Source organism: Rattus norvegicus, chromosome 8 (genome assembly GCF_036323735.1).
Source record: "Rattus norvegicus strain BN/NHsdMcwi chromosome 8, GRCr8, whole genome shotgun sequence".
Lineage (NCBI taxonomy): Eukaryota > Metazoa > Chordata > Mammalia > Rodentia > Muridae > Rattus > Rattus norvegicus.
Genome location: NC_086026.1, coordinates 25,148,039 through 25,170,389, shown reverse-complemented (window position 1 = coordinate 25,170,389; position 22,351 = coordinate 25,148,039). Strand labels below are relative to the sequence as shown.

Genomic DNA, 22,351 nt, shown 5'->3' with positions numbered 1-22,351 from the left:
ATTTACAGAAGTAGTAAGATTGACAGAAACCATGGGGAACTGAAGTAACTAACTTCTTTATTATTAAGTCCTTTAAATTGTCTAAATATATTTCTATGTGGTACTAAAATTCGACAGTTTTTTTTTACTTTGAAGTTCCATAATTAATTTGATTAATGTAACAGTTAATAGCATATGTGTATTTTGCAAATAATGATGAACAACTTTTAGGTAAAGCAATCTTTATAAAGCCATGCTACCAAAAACTTTATGTTAATAATTTTACAATTTAACATTTTTATATTATATGTGTGGCTTCAAATTATTTTGTGCTATATTCTTTGTTTTTAAAGCTATTATTCCTCAAAGAGAAAGAAATATTATCACATATATTGAGGATATAAAACTGTTTAATCATTGTTAATATTTCTTGGTTTTTGAATGCATAGATCCAGGAATTAGGGCTTTTTTAACTTCAACATCAATTCATGTTTTGGGGGGATTTGTCTGTTTGTTCTTAATTTTTATAGAAGTTCTAGGTATTTTATATAGACATGGTATACCCAAACTGAGGTGTGTAAACAATTTGTCTAGTTTGTTCTTTACCAGAGACCTCTCAATAAGGTCAAACTATGTGAGTTAATGCTTACCATGAAAATAATAGCTCCCATTGGAATGCGCATCAATTGTGAATGAAATTTCCATAGAGAGAGTATGTGCTATACTTGGGTACAAAATAAATGGCATCTAAAATCTAAGATACATTTAAGATAAGCTAGACTATACGTGTGATCTTTAAATGTAATTCCATGTACTCCTATACAGAAATTGTGATATACAGAAAGGAATATAAGATTTATTCCACAACAAGAATGGAGATATTATGATTTTTAGTGAGAATTTACATTCTTGTAGAAAGACTCTGTATCAGGATAGACGTAAAGTAGTGCAGCGGCAAATTAAATAGAGAAACAAAGACAGTGGTTGTGATCAGAGTGTATAATTGAGGATGAATTATAACTGAGGATGAATAGTTACGAACAAATATAATTAAATTTATACATGATTGTTATATTAAGAATAAAAGAATATTCATCTGCTTGCAAAATAATGACTGCAAGATTAGATTAATCTTTCTATATGGCTCAAACTCTTGGTTTTAATGATGAGAACCACTGATTTAGTCCAACCATCATTATAGGTAATTTTATAGTATATTAAAATTTGTATATATGGTAATTTTAAGAAGAATAATGGATGTTTACATATGTGCTATTTTCTTTTTTTTTTTGTGGTTCTTTTTTTTCGGAGCTGGGGACCGAACCCAGGGCCTTGCGCTTCCTAGGCAAGCGCTCTACCACTGAGCTAAATCTCCAGCCCCGATTTTCTATATATAATTTATATTCCTTTTTCAAAAAAATTCAGTTAATGATATTGGAAAAATTTAAACAGCCTTTACTTAAACTTAATAACTAATGTTGAAGAAAATATTAAAATGACATCTGCATTTACCAATATACAAGAAAACTAAAGTTCTTAAATATGGAATTTATTTTAAATAGAAACAAATGGGATCACATTTCTACCCACGAAATAATGACCGGAATCTGACCAAATGCCCTGAGTTTGTCAAAACCCATTCATATTACAACATTGTGTGGCTTGATTTCTCACTTTGCTTATATATTATGTTACTCCACAAAATGTTTTATGACATATATACTACTTATTTTAATATGGAGTATGACATATCAAGTAAAATGATATAGTAAAATTTTAACAAAATGCCAACTTTTGTGACAAAAAAATTATTGCAACTATTGGAAAGTTGTTTAAATATACATAATGATATATAATTTCAAAGATATACTCTTTTCTGCATAGACTGAAACTAATAGACCATGTGGATCAAATAATTTAGAACAATAAATATAAAAATTCTCTAAAAGTCAGCAATGAACCTGTATTTTATTAATTATAATACATTAAGATTTGCAGGATATAGCTCCAGGATTTAAATTAGCTTCTGTCTCCAATAAATCATGAAATAAAAAATCTGCCAATTTAAACTTGCAAGAACTTTTGTAATTCATGAGTTCAATATGTTTAATATTACATATATATTTAACTAGGCATAATAAATGATATTGTTTGACTTCTGATTGATCCTAGTAATGACATTTAGGTTACATGCTTCTTTTTTTAATTTTGTTTTTGTTGGATATTTTTTTCCTCCATCTTTATGAACTTGGGTATTTCTTATTTACATTTCAATTGTTATTCCCTTTCTGGGCCAACATGCCCCTAATCCCTCCCCCTCCCCTATTATATGGGTGCTCCCATCCCAATCCTCCCCCCATTATCGCACTGCCCCCAAAATCACATTCACTGGGAATTCGGTCTAAGAAGACCAGGTCTTTCCCTTCCACTGGTGCTCTTACTAGGCTATTTACTGCTGCCTATGCTGTTTGGAGTCCAGGGTCAGTAGTTTTTGGGTAGTGGCTTAGTTCCTGGAAGCTCGGCTTGGTAGGCATTGTTGTTCATATGGGGTCTCAAACCCCTTCAAACTCTTTCAGTCCTTTCTCTGACTCCTTCAACGGGGGTCCCGTCCTCAGTTCAGTGCTTTGCTGTGGCATTCACCTATGTATTTGCCATATTCTGGGTGTGTCTCTCAGGAAAGATCTATATCTGGTTCCTTTCAGCCTGCACTTCTTTGCTTCATCCATCTTATCTAGTTTGGTGGCTGTATATGTATTGGCCACATGTGGGACAGGCTCTGAATGGGTGTTCTTTCTACCTCTGTTCTAAATTTTGCCTCCCTATTCCCTCCTAATGGTATTCTTGTTCCCCTTTTAAAGAAGGAGTGAAACATTCACATTTTGGTCATCTTTCTTGAGTTTCATGTGTTCTGTGAATCTAGGGTAATTCAGGCATTTGGGTTAATATCCACTCATCAATTAGTGCATACGATGTGTGTTTTTCTGTGATTGGGTTATGGCACTCAGGATGATATTTTCCAGTTCCATCCATTTGCCTATGAATTTCATAAAGTCATTGTTTTTGATAGCTGAGTAGTATTCCATTGTGTAAATGTACCACATTTTCTTTATCCATTCCTCTGTTGAAGGGCATCTGGGTTCTTTCTAGCTTCTGGCTATTATAAATAAGACTGCTATGAATATAGTGGAGTATGAGTCTTTGTTATATGTTGGGACATCTTTTGGGTATATGCCCAAGAGAGGTATAGCTGGATCCTCAGGCAGTTCAATGTCCAATTTCCTGTGGAACTTCTAGACGGATTTCCAGAATGGTTGTACCAGTCTGCAATCCCACCAACAATGGAGGATTGTTCCTCTTTCTCCACATCCTTGCCAGCATCTGCTGTCACCTGAGTTTTTGATCTTAGCCACTCTCACTGGTGTGAGGTGGAATCTCGGCGTTCTTTTGATGTGCATTTCCCTTATGACTTAAGGTGTTGAACATTTCATAGGTGTCTCTCAGCCATTCATTATTCCTCAGCTGTGAATTAATTTTTTTAGTTCTGAACCCCATTTTTTAATAAGGTTATTTGTCTCCCTGCACTCTAACTTTGTGAGTTCTTTGTATATTTTGGATATAAGCCCTCTATCAGTTGTAGGATTGGTAAAGATCTTTTCCCAATCTGTTGGTTGTCGTTTTGTCCAAACAACAGTGTCCTTTGCCTTAGAGAAGCTTTGCAGTTTTATGTGATCCCATTTGTTGATTCTTGATCTTAGAGCATAAGCCATTCATGTTTTGTTTAGTAAATTTTCCCTAGTGCCCATGTGTTCGAGATTCTTCCCCACTTTTTCTTATGATTTGATGTGGAGGTCCTTGATCCACTTGGACTTAAGCTTTTTACAGGGTGGTAAGAATGGATAGATCTGCATTCTATTTTATTTATTGGAATTTCAAATGTTATTCCCTTTTCTCCCTCTTTGATACCTCCTCCTCCACCCTACTTCTATGAGGATGCTCACATTCCCATCCACTCACTCCAACTTCAACACCCTGTCATTCCCCTACATTGGGGAGACAAGCCTTCACAGGACCAAGGCCTTTCCTACTGTTGGTGCTGGACAGTGACATTCTCTGCTACACATGCAGCTGGAGCCATTGGGCCCTCCATGTGTACTCATTGGTTGGTGGTTTACTCCCTGGGAGCCCTGCTTTTTTCTCAAGTATTTTATCAAATGAGATAGTTTTCTAATCCCCATGATTTATGGTTATTTTGTCATTATTTATTACCTGCTTTAGGTGACATAATCAAAATTTCCAACATGTTTTTCAATTAAGCTCTGTTCGTTTTCACTGGGAAGGCCTTTCTCCATACTCTAGTCTTGCTGTACACATTTTCAGGTGCATACAAGAAAAGCCCAAAGATTTTTAAAACTTCACTTCTGTATTGATTGACTTTTTCATGTTTTTTTTAATTTTTTGATATTATATATCTCATACATAGCCCATTTTCTCCCATATATTTAAAGCCTTTTTTATTTCTTGCTTGTGTGTGTATATATATATATATATATATATATATACATATATATATGAATGTACAAACTTATTTCTAATTATATACTACTCAGTCTATATGTTAATTTTGTGTGTTTTCAAGGCTCAAAATTTGCTTTTAAACAATCAAGTAGTATTGTCTTTCCTGGAGAAGACTACTTCTCCTACTCCCTGTATTTTTCAATAGACTATAAATATTCAATGTCTTTTCCCCATTGGTCTTGGCATGTCTGTTTGTTTTGTCCTAGTGGACTTCACCAGTCATTTTGTGAGGTTTTAAATGCAGAGCATTTGATATTACAGAAATCTCTAAGATCCTCTAACAAAATTATTTCTGCCACATCATCCAAAATATTTTTAAATCTTAGATGTGAAAATGGTTTGTAAACATATTAAAAATATATAGGGTCTACAACTTCCTTTTGATTGGTTGGTATATTCTGTAGCAGTCTTTGTTACAAAGTATAGTTTTATCAATAAGGGTTGGGGAGTACACTTATTGGAGGGTAGGAACAGAAATCTTTAGAATATTTGTAGGGATTATTTGGATTTAGTAAAGTCCATCAATGTCCATGGCATCACTACACTGAATGTTTTGATAGATTTCCAGTAGCAGGCATGTTGTTCTTCTGGTTGAGCAGGTCCCAAATTAATGAGAGAGTTGTTTATTTGTGCCAAGATGTAAAAGGCACTAATAAAACATGTATAAGAAATGCTGTCATACCACACTGAACCTGGATTACTTTATAGGCATCATAACAGGGTAGGTTTGTTATTTCCCTTCCTTCTCAGTAAGCTAACAATGAAAGATAGTCCTTAGAAAAAGGCATTCAAGTCACTTCCAGCTCAGACACCTCTGAACCCTGTTTCCAAATTACATGGTTTCTTTAGCCACAGACATCTACCTTTCCTTTTTGAGGAAAAGAATTGTATCAACAAAAATCTATATATTTAGAGATTCCTTTGGACAGACCTAGCCAATACCTCAGAAGAGATCTTTTCATGTCCGTGTTTTAGGATTTGGTTAAGTGGTCTATTTCTTTTAGAGGGAATATTGTAAAGCTATATCTGAAAAGTACATAAAAATTCTATGTATATTACAGAACAAAGTTAATTTGTAAAAATGTTCTTTTCATGTGTATAAATATTTTATCTGTATATAAATATGTGTATTTGTATTATATCTTAATATATTGCATATTATTTTTATAAAGATATTATATATTTATTATATTATTATATATTCAATATATTATATTACATATACTCTATAAATAATTTATATTTATATGTTACATATATTTTATATTAAATATATTAAAATATTATATATATTTTTGTTGTTGTTGTTGTTGTTGTTGTTGTTGTTGTTGTTGTTGTTGTTGTTGCTGGTGATTCCAATCAAGACTCTTAGGGATTGTGAAGGTGAAGAGTCAATGATACAGACACACAGGAGTCAGTTAAGTGACAAACACATACTTCTTTTTATAGGAATTGGGTAAATCTTTGTAATTCCTCCCAGGATCTCATTGTCTCTCAGGTGGCCAGAGGTATCACTGTCTCCTTGTCATTGGTTTACTCCATTGCCTGATCCTTTGTCAGTGATCAGCAGATTCTATGTTGTGTAGGTGAGGAAATATCAACAATACACACACCCATATTGAAGATGGTCCTGCTTGGCTATGTTCCTTTTACATATTGTATTATACACACAATATAATACACACACACACACACACATAATATATATATATATGTATATATATATATATATATACTTTATAAATATTCCATTACAGCCTTTTCAGATACTGTTATTATTATTTTACTCATCACCATATTTCTCCTTTATATACCTGTCTTTCCCATAACCAAAGACCACCCCTCTTCTAATTTCCCCTATATGAATTATACGCTCCTAGTCTTCTTCAGGTTCCTCTCAATTCTTCTCAGTATTATTAAAACAAAACCCTGCCTTCACATTTCCCTGATAATTTTACTTGTAATGTTATCCTACTACTCTTTGTGTTCAACTAAACTCCTATTTGGGCAATAAAATATTAATGGGGTATTTTCTCGGAAATAGAGCAGTAACTAAAACAATAGCAATTTTAATCAGTCATCAATGAACATGGCTGAGGAAGTAGCTGTAGAATGTTGAGATTTTGGTGAACCCATTTGTCAAAGAGATCATTTGTTTTGTTTTATTCTTCAACTCTTTGTGTTTGTTTTATATTTTGAACTCTGAATACCAATACTATGTTGTGCATACAGCTGACAAACATTATCTTTCATTCTGTGGGTTTCCTCTTCAACCATTCTACTTTTTCCATAGCTATTCAGATGCTTTCAGTTTTATGAAGTGCCATTAGCAAGTAATCACATTTATGCATGGGCAAAAGTATTGCTATTTATGAATCCATTTTATGAGAGTCCTACAGTTATAACATTTATGATAGTGGATGTTTGCCAGAAAAAGTTTCAGGATTAATGGTAGGATTTTTAAACTGTTTGGAATTAGTGTTTGGAGAAGTCATAAAGATTAGTCTAATTTCATTTTTTGTTTTTTAATTGGATTTTAATTATTTACTTTTATCTGCTTTCCCGGGTTCCCTTATATAAACTACCTATCCCACCTCCTTGCTTCTATAGGGTGTTTCCACAACCACCCACCCACCCCATTTTCCCTCCCCACCTGTACATTCCCCTGCACTGGGACATTAAGTTTTGGCAGGACAAAGGGTTCTTCTAACCATTGATCTCCGACAAGGTCATCCTCTGCCACATTTGCAGCGGGAACCATGGGTCTGTCTTTGTGTACCCTTTGGAGGGTGTTTTAGATCCTGGGAGTTTTGTCGGTTGGAATTTTTCCCCTGTTGGCTGGAATTGTTGTTCTTTTGGAATTTGCTTCATCCCAGAGATGCAAAGATTGTTCAGTAGATGAAAATACATCAATATTATCCAGTACAGAAACTCAAAGAAAAAAAACACATGATCATCTCATTAGATGCTGAGAATGCATTTGGCAAAATTCAACTCCCCTTCCTGATAAAAGCCTTGGAAAGATCAGGAATTTAAGGCTCATGCCTAAACATAGTTAAAGCAACATACAGCAAACCAGTAGTCAACATCAAACTAAACAGAGAGAAACTTGAAGCAATCCCACTAAAATCAGGGACTAAACAAGGCTCCCCACTCTCTCCTTATTTATTCGATATGGTACTCAAAGTCCTAGACAGAGCAGTCAGACAGCAAAAGGAGGTCAAAGAATACAAAGTGTAAAGGAAGAAATCAAAAATCACTATTTGCACATGATAAGATAGTATACTTAAGTGACCAAAAGAATTCTACCAAAGAAGTCTTAAATCTGATAAGAAACTTCTTCAAAGTGTCTGGATATAAAATTAAGCAAAACAGTAGCCTTCCTATACTCAAAGGATAAAATGGCTATGAAAGAAATTAGGCAAACAGCACCCTTCACAATAGTCCCAAATAATATAAAGCATCTTGGTGTGTGAATTTAACCAAACAATCAAAAGATTTATATGACAGGAACTTCACGCCCCTGAAGAAAGAAATCAAAGAAGATCTCAGAAAATGGAAATATCTTTCATGCTCATAGACTGGAAGGTTAATATATTAAAAATGGCCATTTTGCCAAAAAGCAATCTACAGATTCGATGTAATACCCATCAAAATTCCAACTCAGAGTTAGAAAAAGCAATTTGCAAATTCATTTAGAATAACAAAAACCCAGGATAGCAAAAGTTATTCTCAACAATAAAAGAAATTCAGTGGGAAGCAATATCCCTGATGTTATCTGTATTACAGAATTATCATGATAAACCCTGCATGGTATTTGTGTAGAGACAGGCAGGTAGTTCAGTCGAATAGAAAGAAAGATCCAGAAATGAACCCATACTCTTATGTTCACTTAACCTCTGACAAAGTAACTAAAACAATCCAGTGGGGAAAAGGCAGCTTTTTCAACAAATAATGCTTGTTCAACTGATGGTCAGCAAGTAGAAGAATGAAAATCAACCCATTCTTAACTCCTTGTACAAAGTTGAAGTTCAAGTGGATCAAAGACCTCCACATTAAACCGGATACACTGAAATTAAATGAAGAGAAAGTGGGAAAGAGCCTCAAATACTTAGGCACAGGGGAATGTGTTCTAAAAATTACACTAATACCTTATGATCTAAGATAAAGAATCAAAAAAATGTGAGCTCATGAACCTGTAAAGCTCCTGTCCAGTAAAGGACACTGTCAATAGGACAAAATGGCAACCAATAGAAAAAAGATCTTTACCAATGCTATATGTAATAGAGGCCTAATATCTAATATATATGAAGAATTTAAAGAGATAGACTCCAGAGAACCAAATTACCCCCATTAAAATGTGGTATAGAACCAAACAAAGAATTTTCAAATGCTTCTGCTTTTTCTAGAGCTTTCAGGTGTGCTTTGAAGCTGCTAGTGTATGCTCTTCTTACTTTATTTCCTGATCCCCTGTAGTTCTCTCCTGTCCCTTCAATTGCCTGTTCCCATCACACTTTCATTTTTATTCAAAATGAGATTTTAAGATTCCCAATGTGTGAACATAAACACACGAACACACAAAATCACACATACACACAATTGAATCATATAAATGTAATCATAACACTTATCTAAATTACTAATATAATTTCAGTTTTGCTATAGGTACCCATTACTTTACTTTTTCTTATTTCTCTTGATAACAGCTTAATGATTTTACTGTTAATGGTGGTAACAATGCCTTCAGTAATATTATTTCTTAGTTTGAAGACAATGAGTTCATTTTTCTCTCTTTTAATAGCCTAGTAAGGGCACCAGTGGAAGGGGAAGCCCTTGGTTCTGACAAAGCTGGAGCCCCAGTGAACTGGATTCTTGGAGAGAGAGCAGTAATGTGGGAAGAATGGGGAGTGGAACACACATATAGAAGGGGAGGGAATGGGTTAGGGGAATGTTGGCCTGTAATCCAAGAAAGGGAATAACATTTGAAATGTAAATAAGAAATACCCAATTTAATAAAGATGGGAAAAAACATGTTGATCACAATTCTGTCATAGATACTCTTTTTTACCTTTGATGTTGATCATTTGATTCTACTTTTTTCAGTAATGTTATATTTAATAGATATTCAGTTTGTCTAATAGCGTTCTTATCCTGTATTGCAATGATCAACACATTTTTATTCATTTAGTCATGGAAACACATACTGATCAAAAGAATCTATTTTCTATTTATTTCTTTTGAAACAAACATTTCTCTGCATCTACAATATAATTAAAAAAATTCTCTTACTCGTAATGTATTTGAAAACTTCTAATGTACACCAATTTTTTTTAAAAAATGGCCTATTTATCATGATTTTTACATCCACATACATATGTGTGTACATACATATATACACCTATATATTCCTAAAAATATAAATTCAATATACCCATTCTGTAAGCTATTATCAGATTGTGTTTTTGTAGAGCTGACAATTTTGGATAGGATAGCTAATTATGTGTTACACCATATATAAGGCTGTTTCTCTTGTTCTCTGCAAACTCTGAGTTGTTTGTAACTCCTTTGTTAGTGTTGAGGTCCTTTGGGATTTTCACAATCCACTTTAACATGCCTATTGGTTGCTTTCTGCTTGTATTTAGGTTGTCACAGAGGTGAGACTGTGTTGAAGATTTGACATACTAAGAGATATAATCTTTTACAAAATACCCCAGTTTTCTATGTCTAACAATCTTTCGATATCTTCTTTCTCAAGTTTCCCTAAGCCTCATGATTAAAATTTTACAAGTGTAGGACTAGGTTCCCCAATGATCTATTTTGATTGTATGGACTTCCGACCTCCTCTATTTGTAAGAGTTTTCTTGGTATATAATTGTGTTTTTCAATATTATCTTCAGTTTACATCTTCGTAAGTTTTTCAATCTGCTTAATTCTGTTCTCAACTACTGGACTGCCGATTGAATCTATTAGTGTTATGTTTGTCTATTCTTGGTCATAGAAAAGGTATATATTTATTTTCATTTCTTTCATCATAATTTCATTGAGCTACTTCTTTTTATTGTTTTAAAACTTTTTGAATTGTAAGATTATCCTTTTAAATTCGATGTCCTGGGCTTTATATATAATTATCACTTGCAAATATTTCTAAAATCCTGGTACATTTTAGAAAGAAGCCACTGGCTTGATATTCTATGTAATTTTTCAATAAAATTTTAACATGCAAGCTTTTTCACAGAGAGAATATTAGGCAGTTTTGGTTTAGAGGATGAAGGAATTCAGATGAGCAGATAGGAAACAGCTAATGTACAGAATTTATATTTTTGGTTATGCCTGAGGCATTGGGAGAGACATAGCTTGGTGTAAAGATTTTGTATGGTATAGAAGGGGTTTCTCTTTTAGGAGGATAGGCAGAGAGCTTCCTGACAATAGCCTAGAATTGGTTGCATAGCTGGCATAAGGTGGCACAATAGGATGGAGCAATGTATGTGAGAACTATATTAGATTGATATATTAGAGAGAGTGTCTGTGTGATGAATTAGAGTGTCTGTGTGAGGCAGACGTGCCTCAAATAAATCTGAAGAAGGATGTATAGAGTCTGGCTAAGTGGAGAGGTTAGAAGTATTGACTGGGGATATTTTAACAGCATTGTACTATTTGAGTCAGAAATTTTAAAAATGTTATGAACCAATATTTCCAAAGTATATGAATGAAAATATTCATTATTTTGTGATAATAATTTTAAAAAAATAACAATACTAACCAGACACTATGTTCCTAATTTTATCTAGGTTGGCACAATTGATAACAAACATAATTTGTAAAAGTCTATAAAAATATAATATAAAACTTAAGTTCATGAAAATGATACGTAAATGATATACTCTAAGTTTTGTACATTGTATTGTCTTTATTTTCTTTCATATTCTTACTACTCACTCTACACATAAGAACTATATGGATATCAAATTTAAGAATACTAGAAATTGTTTTGAAACATTGATTTTAAATTCAAAAGCATCCTAATTCATTAAAAAACAAGTCTTTTAAATGGTAGATTAAATAATGGGGATTTGATATTGTATACCTGGTTCAGGGTCATTAAATTAACCATTCTGAATTTGGACTTTTTACATCCATGGTTCATTAAATGAACATACATCTGATACCTGAATAATAGTGAAGCAACTAACTGGAACAATGAGATTTTTACTTCAGCCCCAAAAGGTCCTCACCTAGTACTCACCTAGATACAGTGTTCTACTGAGGAGGTGTCATCTACACATACATTTTCAGAAATGATTTTTCAATATATCAATTATTTCCTCAGTATGCATTGTATTTTCACTCATTGTTTAAGTGACAGTTAAGATTAATGAAATATATTTTGCTTGCTTTTATCATAAAAATGAGACATTTATGAAAAGTAAAACAAAAAAGTTGTTGAATATCGGATTTCTTGTGCTCTGTCACACCTGTATGTTGTTTTTCTGACATACTATGCTGTTTCTTGCCTCAATAATTACACACAAACACATGCACATGTACCCAAGTGTGTGTGTGTGTGTGTGTGTGTGTATGTGTGTGTGTGTCTGCCTGTCTGTCTGTCTGTATGTTTCTTACGTATATTTAAAAGCAGTTCTGAGAGTCCATTATGGGCTAAAAGTATTCTCACTAAGCACTGCGTAGAGAGTGGATTAAAAGTAAGTTTTTTTTTCTTAAAATTCAGGAGAGTACCAATTAAATATTTTGGTGTCTATAGGTATGTTTTCACTACACTCTCATGTGATAAGTTTACACAATCTGATTTTAACTGTATTTCACTTTGTCTTTTCAGTGCTCTTACTGGCACTATGGAACTGAGAAACCAAACAACCATTTTAGAATTTCATCTCCTTGGATTGACAAGTGATCCTGAGCTAGAAATGCTTATTTATGGTATATTTCTGTCCATATATCTTATAACAATTCTGGGAAACATAATTATCTTTCTGGCAATTTGCTCAGATTCTCACCTCCACACTCCCATGTATTTCTTTTTATCCATTTTGTCTATTAATGACATGTGTTTAAGCACAAGCACTATTCCCAAAATGTTGGTGAACATTCAAGCACAGAATAACACTATCAATTATATACAATGCATCTCTCAACTCTGCTTTGTCTCAATTTTTAGTGGTATGGAAAATTTTCTCCTTGCAGTAATGGCCTATGACCGTTACGTGGCCATTTGTAAACCCCTGAGGTATACAATCACCATGAACCCTTGCTGTTGTGTCCTCCTTGTTCTGCTCTGTCTTTTATTTAGCATTATGGATGCACTACTCCACAGTCTGATGGTTCTGCAACTGTCATTCTGCACAAACCTGGAAATCCAAAACTTCTTCTGTGAACTTACTCAGGTTCTAAAACTTGCCTGTTCTGATGCCTTTCTTAATAACTTGCTTATATTGGTTGCTGTATTCGTATTTGCAGGTGGTGCGTTCTGTGGAGTCATCTTTTCATATATTTACATTATTTTGTCAGTCTTGAGAATGACATCCCAAACAGGAAAGAAAAAAGCCTTTTCCACCTGCACATCTCATGTATCTGTTGTATTCTTGTTCTATGGGACAGGTTTTGGTGTGTATTTCAGCTCCTCAGTAACTGAGTTTACGAGATATTCAGCAGTGGCATCTGTGATGTACACTGTAGTCCCTCAGATGCTAAACCCCTTTATCTATAGTCTAAGGAATAGAGACATGAGAAAATCATTTGGGAAATTCATCGGTTGGATATCTTAGGTTCAGCTCTGTGATCATTGACATAAATGAAGAACTTTTGAGAAACTAAAAGAATATGCACTCCTTACAAGTAAAAATGTGTGATCATATTGCTGTTAGACAAATTCATAGATTGCAGTGACAATTCTAATTTAATAAATATTCTCTGCTCAATTTTCAGAAGAATGTAAGACTGGCCATTTAGAAAGGCATGAAATAAGTAAGTACTATATCTAGAGAATAGATTAAAAGTACTAATTGTATGAAGAGAATTAGTTGAATGTTTGAAGCGTTAGACAGGAATAGGCTGAGGATCATTGATTTCAATACTTATTGATAAGCACTCTTTATTTTACAGTAAGTCTACTCATTACATGCAGTGCATTTGTTTATGAAATTTTCACCATTAGAAACTCTCAGTGATTGTTAGATAGCTGTAACTTTCAACTGAACACTGACAATTTCTTCAGTCTAATAAGAAACATATTAAATACTGTTAACTTTGGCTAATTTGGGTTGATAAATTTTGCTGATGAATAGGACTATCTCACCAATTATTTTTGTTTTAAAGTGTCCTCAATGCCTCTTGTTTGTTGAGTGGCTTGTTTCCACTTATTCTATGAAAGAAAATTTAAAAAGTAAAAAAAAATAATTCAACAGTAAAGGTATTGAGATCATGAGAAAATTTCAAAGATATATTATTTACAATACATGTTGCAGTTTTTACATCATGGTATAAAAATGACTATAGTTGGGGGCATCCAAAGGAAGCACATGTATGAAGAGAAAACTCACTTGTAAACTATGGCTGAATATTGATTTTCTCCAATTGGCTTCTGATAAAAAATTACCACCCAATTTGATTATGACATCTATTACTATTTATTATATGTTGTTATATTATGTTATGTTTGGGACCCTCACTCAAAGAGTCATTTTTTTCCTTTATATTTCTTATCTATGGGAAACATCATTATACACTACTGCCATATGGGACTTCAACAGTCAATTTTTGGTGGATGCTTTCAGCACCATATTTGATTCAGTTTTTCTATCTGCTTATCTCTATCTCTATCTATCTATCTATCTATCTATCTATCTATCTATCTATCTATCTATATATATATATATATCTACATATCTACATATCTATACCTATATCTATATCTATCTATCTATATCTATATTTTTATATATATATATATATATATATATATACATCATTTGGGTTTGCTGTAGAATTAATAAACTCATTTTAAAAGATGAAAGGTATTGTACATCATTTTCCAAATTGAACAGAACCAACTAGTACATTAAAAAATATAGTCATGCTTTTTTATCCAGGTACTTTAACAAATTTACTAAAATATAAATTTTAATTTCATTTTGTCTTTTAAAAATTGCATTTCTTTACAAATTGTTTTTCTGTGTGTTTGTATGTATTCATAAAAATTAACATATCTGATATACTGATAGAGATAGAAGCTTATTGGACATTCTTTATATACACAGCTATCCAATTTCTTAAATTGTACCAGACAATATCTGTAAAGAATTTGAGAGTGAACATAAATAGATTCCCCCACTTTTTCCTACCAAGAATATAGTGTTATCTTACAAATGGTATATAAAATTTATTGGGAGACAAACATTGAAGCATAAATGCCTTCTTGGATATTTGATTGCCGTAAATGTTGCCATGTGTCTCATTATGCAACATATATAAAGGAAGAAGGAAAAATAAAGGAGGATGTGCATTTTAATTGTTGAAATAATTTTGAAATTATGTCAGTAGTACTTAACTGCCAACACCTAATCACATTTCCATAATAAACAATTATTCACAGAAAATATGGATTTTTCTCTTTTGTGGATGTAATTCTCTATGACCTAGTTTATAGATATACAGTTTTCAAACTTAAAATTTTAAAAACCATTTTAAATTATCTCTTAGCTTTTTGGATACAATTACATTGTTTACCTTTCCTCTTTTTCTCTTTACATCTTCTTACACACAACTCAATTGATTGACTGCTTTTTCCTTAACTATTGTACACCTTTATGTATCTATGCTTATGCATTTATATTCTAAACATATTAACACAGTATGAAGATCTTTCTATGTATATTTTTAGGTCTGAATAGTATGAGATTACAAAATGGTTTACAGTTCCCTGGAGAAGACCATCTCTGCAATACTTAGCATCTCACAGTTGCCTGTAATTTTTGTGTTTTTTTATTGACTCCTCTTTAATGGTAACATGTCTATTGCAGCTGTTTTTATTCAGTTCATTCTTAAGCAGATATGAATTTGAGACTTCATGGATATTCTTCATATCCCTATAAGAAACAGTCTCAAAACAAAATCCCTGATCCTCTGTCTCTAACAATTTATCCATCCCATTTTTTGCAGTGATTCCCAAAACTTTAGCTATAGGATGCATTTGATAGATATATCCTTTGTTATAGATCTCCACAATTTGGCATTATAATTGTTTCTCATTTTCCATAATGAGCTTCATATGTTGCCACGAGAAGTTTTCTTGATGAGTGGTAATGAATACACTTTTCTTTGTGCATGATAACAAATGCTTCGAATACATTTAGAAATATGCTGATTTGGTAATGTTAAAGCTGTGAGTTTTCCTCAAATGGTCATGGCTACACTAGCCCTGAGTAGTTAAGTAGATTTCCAGTGCTATGCATGGTTTTTCTCTTTTTCACCATGTCTTAAGTTCAATTAGACGTAGTCAGCTACATCCTTGATATGTAAATCACTCATTCTTCCTAATAATGTTATTATGTCATGCTGGTCATTGTGGCTCACAAGTAGGATAGTTAGGTAGAATTGATTGGTTCCCTCCTTTAGAATCTTTCTCCTAGTACCATGATACATAGTCTCCAGAGAGGAGGCTTTAAGGTAATTTGTTCAGGTATTATCATTTAAACAACAAATGTAATAATTCAATTTTGTGCTTTCCTTCAATTCTCATTTTATGTAAGATTCATATATGCATATTTCATTCTATTACTACTACTACTACCATAATAATAATAATTATTGTTGTTGTTGTTGTTGTTCTTGTTATTATTATATCCTTATTTACAGTTCAGTTGTATCCCCAACACAACTCACCCTCTGATAGTTCCTTATTCTATTCCTCTTCCTCCATCTCCAAGAAGATATCCCCACCCTTTTCCAGACCCCACCAGTACTCCCTCCACATGGAACCTCAAGACTCTTAAGGGTTAGGTGCTCCTCCTCTCAGTGTGGTCAGAATAGGTAGTCCTCTGTCATATATGTGTGGGGACACTCATTTCAGCTAGTGTATGGTGCCTGGTTGAGGGTTCAGTGTCTGAGAGATCTCAGGGGTTCAGATTAGTTGAGATTGCTGGTCTTTCTTTAAGGTCAGCCTTCTCCTCAGCTTTTTCCTGCATTTCCCCAATTCAACCACAGGGATCCCTGTCTTCTCTCAATTGATTGGATATAAGTATCTGCATCTGGGTCTTTCAGCTGCTTGTAGGGCCTCAGGAGGGCCATTATTCACGACTCCTATCTGTAAGCGCACTATAGCATCAGTAATAGTGTCAGCCCTTGAAGGTTTCCTAGAGGGGTATTCAAATTTGGGGTGTTCATTGGACCTTGTTTCACTCAGACACTTCTCCATTTTTATTTTTTGCAATTCCTCCAGACAGAGCCAGTTCTTGGTCAGACATTTTGACTGTTAGCTGGCAACCCCATCACTCGACTTGATAGCCTGTCTTTCTACTCAAGGTGGATTATAGAAGTTCCTTCTCCCCACAGTAGGGCATTTCATCTGAGGTCCTGCCTTTAGGGTACTGTGTGTCTCTCATCTCCCAGGTCTCTGGTATATTCTATAGGCTTCTGTCACCTCCTACCTCCTGAAGTTTCCTATTTCCATTCTTTCTCTTGTCACTCAGGGCTTCACTACTGTTCCACCCCACACACCTGATCCCCAGGTATGTCCCTCCCTCTGCCCTCTTTCTCCTCCTTCTAATTGCTTTCTTCTCACTACCAAGTGGGATTTAGGCATCCTCAATTGAGATTTTGACTTGTTAACCTTTTGGAGTTCTGTGGATTGTGTCCTGAGTATTCTGAACATTTTTGGCTCTTATCCACTTATTCGTGAGTACATACTATGCTTGTGCTTTGGAGCCTGAATAACCTCACTCAGGATAATATTTTCTAGTTCTTCAATTTACCTGCAAACTTCATCCTCATTCTTAATAGCTGAAAAGTATTCCATCGTGTAAATGAATTTTTTATCCATTCTTCTCTTGTGGAACATCTGGTTTGTTTCTAGCTTCTGCCTAAGACAAATAAGGCCACTATGAACATAGAGAAACACCCTGTGGCATGGTGCTGCATCTTCTCAGTATATGTCCAAGAGTGGTATAGATGGGTCTTCAGGCATATCTATTACTAATTTACTGAGGAACCTTCAGATTGATTTCCACAGTGATTATACCAGTTTGCTATTCTACCAGCAATGGAGTAGTGTTCCTATTTCTCTACATTATCAGTAGCATGTACTGTCAGGTGAGTTTTTGATCTTAGCCATTCTGACTGATGTTAGGTGGAATTTCATGGTTGTTTTGTTGATCATTTCCCTGATCACATAGGGCTTTCAACATTTCTTTAATTGATTCTTGTCCAGTGGAGATTCCATTATTGTGAATTCTCTGTTAAGTTCCATACCCCATCTTTGATTGGTTGTTTGTCTCTTGGGAGGTTATCCTCTTGTGTTATTAATAAATTTTGGATATTCGCCCTTTTTCAGATATGGGATTAGCAAAGAATTTTTTCCTAGAGTGGATGGTTGCCATTGTAGTTCTGTTTAAAACCCCCACCACATGCCATATGCCAATGTATTAAAGACTCTTTCAAACTTTCTCTTCTATTAGATTGGGTGTATCTGGTTTTATGTTGAGTTCCTAGATAGAGCTGGGCTTGAGCTTTGTGAAATGTGACAAATATGGATCATTTTTCATTTTAATTTATACTGACTGCCAGTTAGACTGTCATCATTCATTGAAGATACATTCTTTATTCATCGTATTTTTGTTTTCTTTGCCAAAGAGCAAGGGTCCATAAGTGCTGTGTGTTTATTTCTGGGTCTTCAATTCTATTCCACCGATCAACTTGTCTCTATACAAATACCATGCAGTTTTTATCACTATTACTCTATAGTATATAGCTTGAGATCAGAGATGGAGATTTTCCAAAATGTTGTATTATTGTTAAGAATTGTTTTCTCTATCCTAGGTTTCTCACCCAATAGGGAAATGAAAACTATTCCTTCATATCCTTGAAGTTTTATGTTGGAATTTTGATGGGGATTGCATTGAATCTGTAGATTACATTCACTGGGATGTGTAGTTTTACTACGCTAACTCTACCATGAACAGGGGAAATCTCTCCATTTTCTGAGGTCTTTTAGGATTTTTTCTCCTGGGATACTTGAGGGTCTTGACATACAGATATTTCACTTGTTTGGTTAGAGTCACACCCAAATATTTTACATTATTTGTGACTAGTGTGGATGTTGTTCCTTCCTTAATTTCTTTCTCAGCCTACTTATCATTTATATAAAGGAAGGCAACTGATTTATTTGAGTTGATTTAATATGTCGACACTTTGCTGAAGTTGATTACTATCTGCAGAAGGTCTCTGGTAGAATTTTGGGATTGTTTATATATACTAAAATATCATCTGCAAATAGTGATACTTTGACATCTTCTTGACTAGTGTGTATCCCCTTGATTGCTTTTTTGTTGTCTTATTGCTGTAGCTAAAACTTCAAATACTATACTGAATAGGTACTGGGAGAGTGGATATCTTTGTTTTGGCCGAGTGTAATGGGATATTTTTTGTATGTCTTCATTTAATTTGATACTGCCTGGTGGTTTACTGCATATTAATTTTATTATGTATAGTTATGGACATTGATTTCCTGATTTCTCCAGTACTTTTAACATGAAAGGGTGTTAAATTTTTTCAAATGCATTTTTAGCATGCAGTGAGAAGAATATTTGAATTTTTCCATTGAGTTTGTTTTTATACTGAGTCACATTAATGGATATTCATATATTGAAAACCTTGTATTACTGAGATGAAGCCTTCTTGATCATTGTGAATAATGGTTTTGATGTATTCTTTGATTCATTTTGCAAGAATTTTATTGATTATTTTTGCACTGATGCTTATAAGTGAAATTGATCTGAAGCTCACTTATTTTGATCGGAATATATGTGATTTATGTGTCATAGTAATTGTGGCTTCATAGAATGAATTAGGTAAGATTCCTTCTGATTCTGTTTTATGGAATAGTTTAAAGAGTAGTATTAGCTTTTGTTTGAACATTTTGCAGAATGTTTTGTACTAAAGCAATCTTCCCCTGTTTGTTCATTTGTTTGTATGTTTATTATGGTTGATGTGTTTTCAATGGATTTCCTTAGATGATATGGGCCATTTTAGATAGTTCATGTACTCTTGATTTGACTTTTGTACATGGTATTGTTTAGAAAAACATCCATTTCATCTAGATTTTTCAGTTTGGTTGAGTATAGACTTTAGAAGTTGGTTCTGATGACTTTTGGAATTTCTTCAGTTTCTATGTTTTCTCTTCAGCATGAGTTTGAATATTTTCTGCCCTCTTTTCCTCTTGGGTGCATTTGTTTCTATTAGTTCTGGGGCATTCAACTGTGCTGCTAAGTTGACACTATAGGCTTTCTAATTCCTTTACCAGAGCATTTAGTATTTTCCTCTTAGCTTTCACTGTGTCCTTAAGCTTCAGTATGCTGTCTTCATTTCCGTGCTTTTTTTCCTATTTATTTATTTTTTATTTTTTATTTGATTCTTTTATTTAAATTTGAAATGGTTACCCCTTTCCTGGTTTCCTGTCCATAAACCTCATATTAATCACCCTCCCCTTCTTCTATGAGGGTGTTCCTCCACGTATCAACACACCCCCTTCCTGCCTCCCCACCCTGACATTACCCTACACTGGTGCATCTAGCCTTGGCAGGACCAAGGGCTTCTCCTCCCATTTGTGCCCAACAAAACCATTCTCTGCTACACATGCAGCGGGAGCCATGGGTCTGTCCATGTGAACTCTTTGGATGGTGCTTTTGTCTCTGGGTGCTCGGGTTGGTTGCTACTGCTGTTCTTAGGAACTGGCAAACCCCTTCAGCTCCTTCAATCCTTCTCTAATTCCTCCAATGGGGACTCTATTCTCAGTTCATTGCTTGGTTGCGAGCATCTACTTCTGTATTTGTCAGGCTCTGGCTGAGTTTCTTAGGAGATAGCTTTATTAGGCTCCTGCCACCATGCACTTCTTTGTATCTGCAGTATTCTCTGGGTCTGGTGACTGTATATGAGCTGAATCTCCATGTGGGGCAGTCTGTATAGCCTTTGCTTCAGTCTCTACTCCACACCTTGTCTCCATATTTCCTCCTGTGAATATGTTTGCTCCCCCTTCTAAGAGAAACTGAACCATACGCCCTTTGGTCATCCTTCTTGAGCTTCATGGGGTCTGTGGATTCTATCTGGAGTAATCCAAGCTTTGGCGGTAATATCCACTTAGCAGTGAGTACATAACATGTGTGTTTTATTGAAGTTGGGTTACCTCCTTCAGGAAAATATTTTCTAATTCCATTTGTTTGCCTATAGATTTCATGAAGTCATTGTTTTAATAGCTTAGTAGTACTCTACTGTGCAAATACATCACATTTTCTATTCCCATTTCTCTGTTGCAGGACATCTGGATTCTTTCCAGCTTGTTGATATTATAAATAAGGCTACTATGAACATAGAGAATCATGTGTCCTTGATATATATGGGTATATGAAAATAAGTGTATATGAGTACTCAGGTAGTACTTTGTCCATATTTCTGAGGAACCTCCAGATTGATTTTCAGAGTAGTTGTACCAGTTTGCAATCTCATCCATAATGGACAAGAGTTCCCTTTTTTCTACATCCTCACCAGCTTCTGTTATCACCTGAGTTTTTTTTGTTTTTGTTTTTTGTTTTGTTTTGTTGCTAGATTCAATGAATTAAAAATTAATCAATGTTATTTGGATACATTGCAACACATGGTGGGAAGGAGAGTAATAAAAGAGTAAATTGGTTGTTAGAATGTAAAATATGTTTAAAATCATGGACAAAAGGATATGTCAGTCTCTTAATGGCACTGGGGTGCTAACTGTATGGGAAAACTTCTAATTTTAAAGCTGTGTTTTAAGACAAACAACATGGCTGAGAAATTGCAAACTCTACTGTAATATTATTTACAGAACTATAGAAAAGACGAATTATGTTGCTGGGATGTAAATTTTTTGTCTCTTCAAATAGGGAGCCTAGAGAAAAAGGAAAGTTAGCATTTGGCATGTTGGCACAAAAATGTATCAGTAACAAAATAAATCAGAGTCACAACAGTCAGTTATGCATTCATCTTTAAAAATATGACAGTCCAACTAGACAGTAATTCTTGATAATATGTATGATACAGATGCTAAATAATTTCATTATTTTGGCTCTTGAAAAGCACGACAGCAAGAAATCAAGTTCTTTTTTTAAATTATGAAGTATCAACAGCCAGCTTTTATACAGGAAAAATGTGTCCCCATACCTAGCTCACTATGAGAAAACAAAACAAGTATAAATTGTTATGAGACTTTCTCAAGCTTAAGTGAGAACCATGTAAGGTTCACAGAAAAGATATTTTCCTGGAAAATGAAACAACACTCTCTTTATAATAACTGAATGTCAAGGATAGTGGATGCATGTAAAAGAGATTTCCAAATAATTATGAGGAATCTGTGAAGTTGTTTCTAGAGACATTTAACAAAACAAGAGAGTTAAAATATAGTCGTCGGTGTGATTACTTAGTTTGGGATCTTATATAGCATTAATGGACGAAAAAGTTTGGAAACAAAGGACTAAGCATTCATGCATCTCAGTCTGTCCCCTTATTGTCCATACTACGTGACCTGGTATTAAATGCCTCTGTTGGC

General features: G+C 34.1%; 1 protein-coding gene across 1 annotated transcript; it reads left to right on the top strand.

Annotated features, from left to right (window-relative positions):
* Positions 1-12,404: 12,404 nt before the first annotated feature.
* Or7g89 (olfactory receptor family 7 subfamily G member 89) lies at positions 12,405-13,334 on the top strand. The gene has a single exon (NM_001001079.1). The coding sequence runs from the start codon at positions 12,405-12,407 to the stop codon at positions 13,332-13,334; it is 930 nt and encodes a 309-aa protein (NP_001001079.1).
* Positions 13,335-22,351: the final 9,017 nt, after the last annotated feature.

Excerpts from the sequence above, each read along its gene's own strand:
- Or7g89 (NM_001001079.1), top strand. The coding sequence starts at position 12,405 with ATGGAACTGAGAAACCAAACAACCATTTTAGAATTTCATCTCCTTGGA.